The 6,000-nt window shown below is 40.4% G+C and overlaps 1 protein-coding gene across 2 annotated transcripts in view; it reads right to left on the bottom strand.

Moving 5' to 3' along the window:
* Positions 1–2,411: 2,411 nt before the first annotated feature.
* LOC117266809 (protein LBH-like) overlaps positions 2,412–6,000 on the bottom strand; it is a 28,424-nt gene continuing 24,835 nt past the window's right edge. Inside the window, exons 4-5 of one of the 2 annotated variants that reach the window (XM_033642170.2) lie at positions 3,275–3,375; positions 2,412–2,897 (exon numbers count right to left, since the gene is read on the bottom strand). In XM_033642170.2, the coding sequence (XP_033498061.1) occupies positions 3,308–3,375 (68 nt within the window). In that variant the 3' untranslated portion in view covers positions 2,412–2,897; positions 3,275–3,307. Of the gene's footprint in view, positions 3,376–6,000 lie in introns of both variants that reach the window. The other variant, XM_033642169.2, reaches the window with a different exon arrangement.

The following is a 6,000-nucleotide window of genomic DNA, read 5'->3' as shown; positions in this document are numbered from 1 at the left end:
AACCGAGACACTGCGCTGTCACAGTGTATCAGCCTCAAGAAGCCGTCGAAGCGTAGGAGGGAACACGACGCATGTTGGTCGGAGTGTGTTTATACAACAGAAGGAAGGATGAGACGCTGAGACAGGAAACACTCACAGTTATAACGTTTGCTCCGAATTCTTCTTCTCTGAAAGAGGACCTGTTCTTCATACATGACTTTAATGTTTCTACGAGAACATGTTAACGTACTTTAACATTTATCCCTCTCGTCCTGTCTGTGCTGAAATACCTGGATTCACCGTCTGTCTGAGACTGAGTCTGTTTCAGCACCTGTCTCTTTAACACCTGGGACAGTCTGCTCTGATTGGTCAGCATCTCTGGTCCTTCTGATGCAGCTGCCAGCTCAGACGAGAAATACTGCAGATACAGATGTATTTATCTGTTTATACAGGAGGAAATATTTTCTCTACGAAACACTACGAGCATTAATATCTGTCCATTATATCTCATTAAACTGTGACATTAAAGAACTGTGCGTCTGCTCAGAGCTGCTTTATATCGGTCCTCTGTCAATTTACTCAGGTTCTGTTTCTTCTACTTTAAATACCAAACTCTTTATTCACTATAATTTATCGCTTAAATTTTAATCTCATCTCCACTTCGATCAGCTGATTTTCTTCCTGTGACTTAGTTTACACTGTAGGAAACACTGTTGGATACAGACGTGTCTCAGCGTCAGTAAAAACCAGCAGCTGCTTTCAGCTGAGTACGGTGGCCTGGAGAGTTTAAACTACTGCTCTCAGCTGAGTACGGTGGCACAGGGAGCTCAAACTACTGCTTTCAGCTGAGTACGGTGGCCCGGAGAGCTCAAAGCACTGCTCTCAGCTGAGTACAGTGGCCCAGAGAGCTCAAAGCACTGCAACTTGAAAAGACTCAATCATAAAATCAAAACATAAGAAAAACATGTGAAGCGCTGAACTCTGCAAAGTTAGAAAACAACCACAGACAGAAACACGGACACGCCTCAGGTCCCACCAAAAAACCTACATTTTATCTCGTTTTCAAACATCACGGACGGACAGACGGCTTCAATAACTTCACAAGTCAGAAACAACAAACCTGTCAGAGCCGTGTGCTTCACTTTTTACTGTCCCCTGGAAACTGTTGTGGTCTGCTCCCAGCAGGTTTCTGTGTTTACATGTGTTTTGTTTGTTTATATGTGTTTTGTTTGTTTACATGTTTTTGTTTAACATGTTTTTGTATGTTTACATATGTTTTGTTTGTTTGCATGTTTTTGTTTAACATGTTTTTGTTGGTTTACATATCTTTTGTTTGTTTACATGTGTATTGTTTGTTATCATGTTTTTGTTTAACATGTTTTGTTTGTTTACAAGTGTTTTGTTTGTTTAAATGTTTTTGTTTGTTAACATGTTTTTGTTTAACATGTTTTTGTATGTTTACATATGTTTTGTTTGTTAACATGTTTTTTTTAACATGTTTTTGTTGGTTTACATATCTTTTGTTTGTTTACATGTGTATTGTTTGTTATCATGTTTTTGTTTAACATGTTTTGTTTGTTTACATGTGTTTTGTTTGTTTACATGTTTTTGTTTGTTAACATGTTTTGTTTACATATGTTTTGTTTGTTTACATGTTTTTATTTTACGTGTTGTGTTTGTTTATGTTTTTGTTTAACATGTGTTGTTTGTTTACGTGTTTTGTTTGTTTACATGTGTGTTTGTTTACATGTTTTTGTATGTTTACATGTTTTGTTTGTTTACATGTTTTTGTTTATTTACATGTGTTTTGTTTGTTTACATGTGTTTGTTTGTTCACATGTGTTTTGTTTGTTTACATGTGTTTCTGGTTTTCTTACATGTTTGTTTGTTTAGATGTTTTTGTATGTTTACACGTTTTGTTTGTTTACATGTTTTTGTATGTTTACACCTGTTTTGTTTGTTTACGTTTTTGTTTGTTTACATGTTTTGTTTCTTTATGTGTTTTGTTTGTTTACATGTTTTTGTTTGTTTGCATGTGTTTTGTATATTTTGTTTTTATGGTTTTAATCTTGTTTTTTTGTTAGAGAAAATTAGCATTAGCATCATCACAGTTCATAACAGCTTTAAATGCACAATGCTAACCTTGCTAGCAGCTACAGTAGGGTTAGCTCCACCCTCTCATCCAAATATGATCACTTCTGGCTCCAAAAGACCAAGATGGTGAAGGCCAAAATGACAAACCTGAGGCTTCAAAACGGGAGTCCACAAACCAACGGGTAACGGGTCATGGTGTTTACATTGATTATTCTCACGTATTAAGCTGCAGTGTGTTGAACCTCCAGGCCCACCGTACTGACATCATTAAACATCAAAGCTTCACTGCGAGCGTCACAGCACAGGGACAATAAATTAGAGAGGTTTAAGAATTTTGAAAAGGTTTATTGTGCAATAATTTAGGCTTCCAGTATTTTAAAAAATATCATGTCTGTGACAAGTGACACACGTCTAAAATATTCCGCTCATTATTATTAATATTATTATTTCCTTTTTCTTCAGTAACAAAATGGACGACCATTAACTTCCTGTCAACATATTGCTCCAATAAGTGAAACAGAACACCATCAACAACATCTTATAATCTATTAAAGAACATCGAATAAAGTGATGAAGGCTGTCCTCATCATCATCATAAAATACATCGTAGCTATTATTACAAAGTGCGTCACCAAAACTACAGCGGTCAACATACAGTCATCATTTACACCTAAAGTTCATGTAAAAACTGTGCACAGAAAACAGCAGCTACCATCAGTAGTTGTAGTAATATGGCACACAGGAGCTAAATACTTAAGACAGCATTTAGAAACGTCCGTCCAGATCACATGACGATGACGTCCCAGGCATCTGGATGGCGAGGGCTTGGAGCCAGAGAGACAAAATAATTTATTAAAATCACAAACAGAGACGAGAACGAACCCTCAGATACTCTGACTTCAAAAACATGAGTGCTGCCTGAAGGTTAGAAACAGTTTGATCATGTTCAGGCAGCGTCTCGTAAAAACAAAATAACTTCAATCATCTGCCTGATATGTGACGATGTCATACGTGACGTGAGAAGAACCTCCCACATCAGCGTGGAAGCGTTAAAACAGTAACATGACTCTGGCTCCAAGCCGCTGAGCTGGGGTTTGGAAATCTGTTTTTCTACCTGTCTCTAAACTGACTCCGGATCTTTCTACCATCGAGTTCTTCTACTGGACTTTACTGTCATTCATCCCTGTGTGGACACACTCACAGGGACAGAGGACGACTCAGGACGACAGCTCCTTCAGTTGGAGTCCTCCATCTCTGCCGCTGACACCTGTTCGTCCACGCCGACATCCGACTGGTCCACATCTGGAACAAACACATTCTGGTTTTAAATCTGAGTTTCAGACCAGACGGACTCTTGACAGGACTTATGTTATGACACTTCGCACAGTCATCGACCCAAAAACAAATCTGTACTGTCAACAGCCATGCCAGCGGCTCAGTGAGGCATCAGCCAGCTAACAAGCTCACTGTAGATGTCTTCAGACAGGAGAAGCCCCGCCCAAATTTTTATTAACCATGACCCATCATAGATCTTTGAGAGAGTTTTTTAGCTCTGAGCGCCAGACGAACCATGAGCGACGTACGTGAACAATGTACGCAGCACTGTTAGCCATTAGCCATTAGCCAAACAACAGCTCGTAACAAAGAAGATGGACCAACAGTAAAGTCCAGGATTTACTGAATGTAAATGTGACGGAGGAAATACAACACGATTTAAACTCTTCGAACAGTACGTGATACTGATTGACCTACAGTCCGTCTGTTCAGTGTTCATGTTGGCGGTGTGAAAGCAAACAGAGAAAAAAAACTGTTTACTGTCTGTAACTGTGAAGAGAGCGCATCATCTCATCAGCACAAAGAACGACAGGGAGTCAGTACAGGAAATGACCTTTTATGGCTTTAATCAATCAATCAATCAATCAATCAACCTTTATTTGAATTCTGAGGATCATTGAGAGCAAGCCCTCATTTACAATGATGCCGAATGTACAACAACCATAAAAACAATATATAACAACAATACAATAAAAATTAAACAGAGACAAATTCAAAGCAATTACACTCATAAGTAAAATGGTTAACCAACATAATTTGAATTGACCAGGCTGTACAAACGTTTCCAACTTCAGTGCATGCTGCAAAATGTTCCAACTGTGAGCTGCACGGAAGCTAAATGCAGTTTTTCCAAATTCAGTACGTGGACATGGTACTTCCAGCATAAGAAAATCAGAGGAGCGGGTCGGGTATCTACCACTTTGCTGCCTCAATAAGGAGCTATGGTAATAAGGAAGCCTTCCAATAAGGGCTTTATAAACAAAGAGAAACCAATGCCTATCACATCTGACAGACAGGGAAGTCCACCCAAGTTTTTTGTACAAGATACAATGATGAGTAGAATAACTATCACCAGTGACGAATCTTAAAGCTGAGTGGTAAACAGCATCAAGTGATTTTAGGGTGGAAGCAGACGCGTGTTGATAAATGACACCACCATAATCCAAAACTGACATAATAATAATAATAATAATAATAATAATAATAATACATTTTATTTATACAGTGCTTTTACAGCTCTCAAAGACACTTTATATTTAAAACCAAAGAAAAGAAGTACATACATGTAAGTGCAAAGACATAAACAGAAAACAAGGACAATATAAAACAACAAGGTGCAAAAGCATAGTGCAAAACAAAGAAAAGGAGGGCACATGAGGAACCGAGAACGTAAAGCTAATGTTAAAGGTTAAAAGCGGATTTGAAAATGTGGGTTTTGAGGAGTGATTTGAAGGTGGATGGATCTGGACAGTCACGGATGTGTATAGGGAGGGTGTTCCAGAGGGAGGGGGCAGCTATGGAGAAGGCTCTGTCGCCCCAGGTTCGGTGCTTGGTCCTGTGTGGGGGTGAGAGGAGGTTTTTGACAGATGATCGAAGGTTGCGGGAGGGAGTGTGGTGGTGGAGCATGTCCGTGAGGTAGGAGGGGGCCTGGCTGTGGAGGGCTTTGTGGGTGAGGAGGAGGATCTTGAAATTGATTCTGTACAGGACAGGGAGTCAGTGTAGGTTTTGCAGGACAGGGGTTATATGCTCACGGGAGCTGGTGTGGGTGAGGAGGTGGGCAGCAGAGTTTTGGATGTACTGAAGTTTGTTGAGGACTTTGGATGATGAGCCGTAGAGGATGCTGTTGCAGTAGTCCAGTCTTGAGGTGATGAAAGCATGGATGAGAGTTTCAGCGGCAGAGAAGGAGAGTAATGGACGGAGACGGGCAATGTTTCTAAGGTGAGAGAAGGCAGTTTGGGCGAGGCAGCTGATGTGATGTTCAAATGAGAGGTTATTGTCAAAGATGATACCAAGGTTGCGGATGAATGGGGAGGGAGAGAGGGTGGTGTTGTCAATGCTGAGGGTGAAGTTTTGTGTTGCTGTAGAGAAGGATTTTGGGCCGATGAGTATTATTTCAGATTTGTCACAGTTGAGTTTGAGGAAGTTGGCTTGCAGCCATGATTGGTTTGAAGAGTTTATTGATGGTGGAAAAGAGAGTCTTGGGGTTATTGGAGCCAGAGTGAATGAGTTGTGAGTAGTAGTTGGACCGGGCGGCAGTGAGGGCATCTTTGTAGTTTGAAAGGTGGTCTGTATAGGCATGGAGACGGACTGTGAGACTGGTTTTCTTGTAAAGTCTTTCAAGCTGGCGCTTACGGGTTTTCATGTGACAGAGTTCAGGAGTGTACCAGGGAGATGAGTGAGTAAATGAGACAGTTTTGGTTTTTAAGGGAGCCAGTTTGTCGAGGCAGAGGGACAGTGTGTTGTTGTAGTGGTTGACCAGGTCAGAGGGGTTTGGGGTCAGCGGGGTGATGAATGTGGACAGAGTATTTGCCAGTGAGTCAGAGAAAGCAGAGGGGGAGATGGACTTGATATTTCTGAAGGATATAATGCGTT

The sequence above is a fragment of the Epinephelus lanceolatus genome, chromosome 15 (genome assembly GCF_041903045.1).
Source record: "Epinephelus lanceolatus isolate andai-2023 chromosome 15, ASM4190304v1, whole genome shotgun sequence".
Classification (NCBI taxonomy): domain Eukaryota; kingdom Metazoa; phylum Chordata; class Actinopteri; order Perciformes; family Serranidae; genus Epinephelus; species Epinephelus lanceolatus.
The sequence above is the reverse complement of the archived record's forward strand: the minus strand, read 5'-3'. Positions and strand labels throughout refer to the sequence as shown.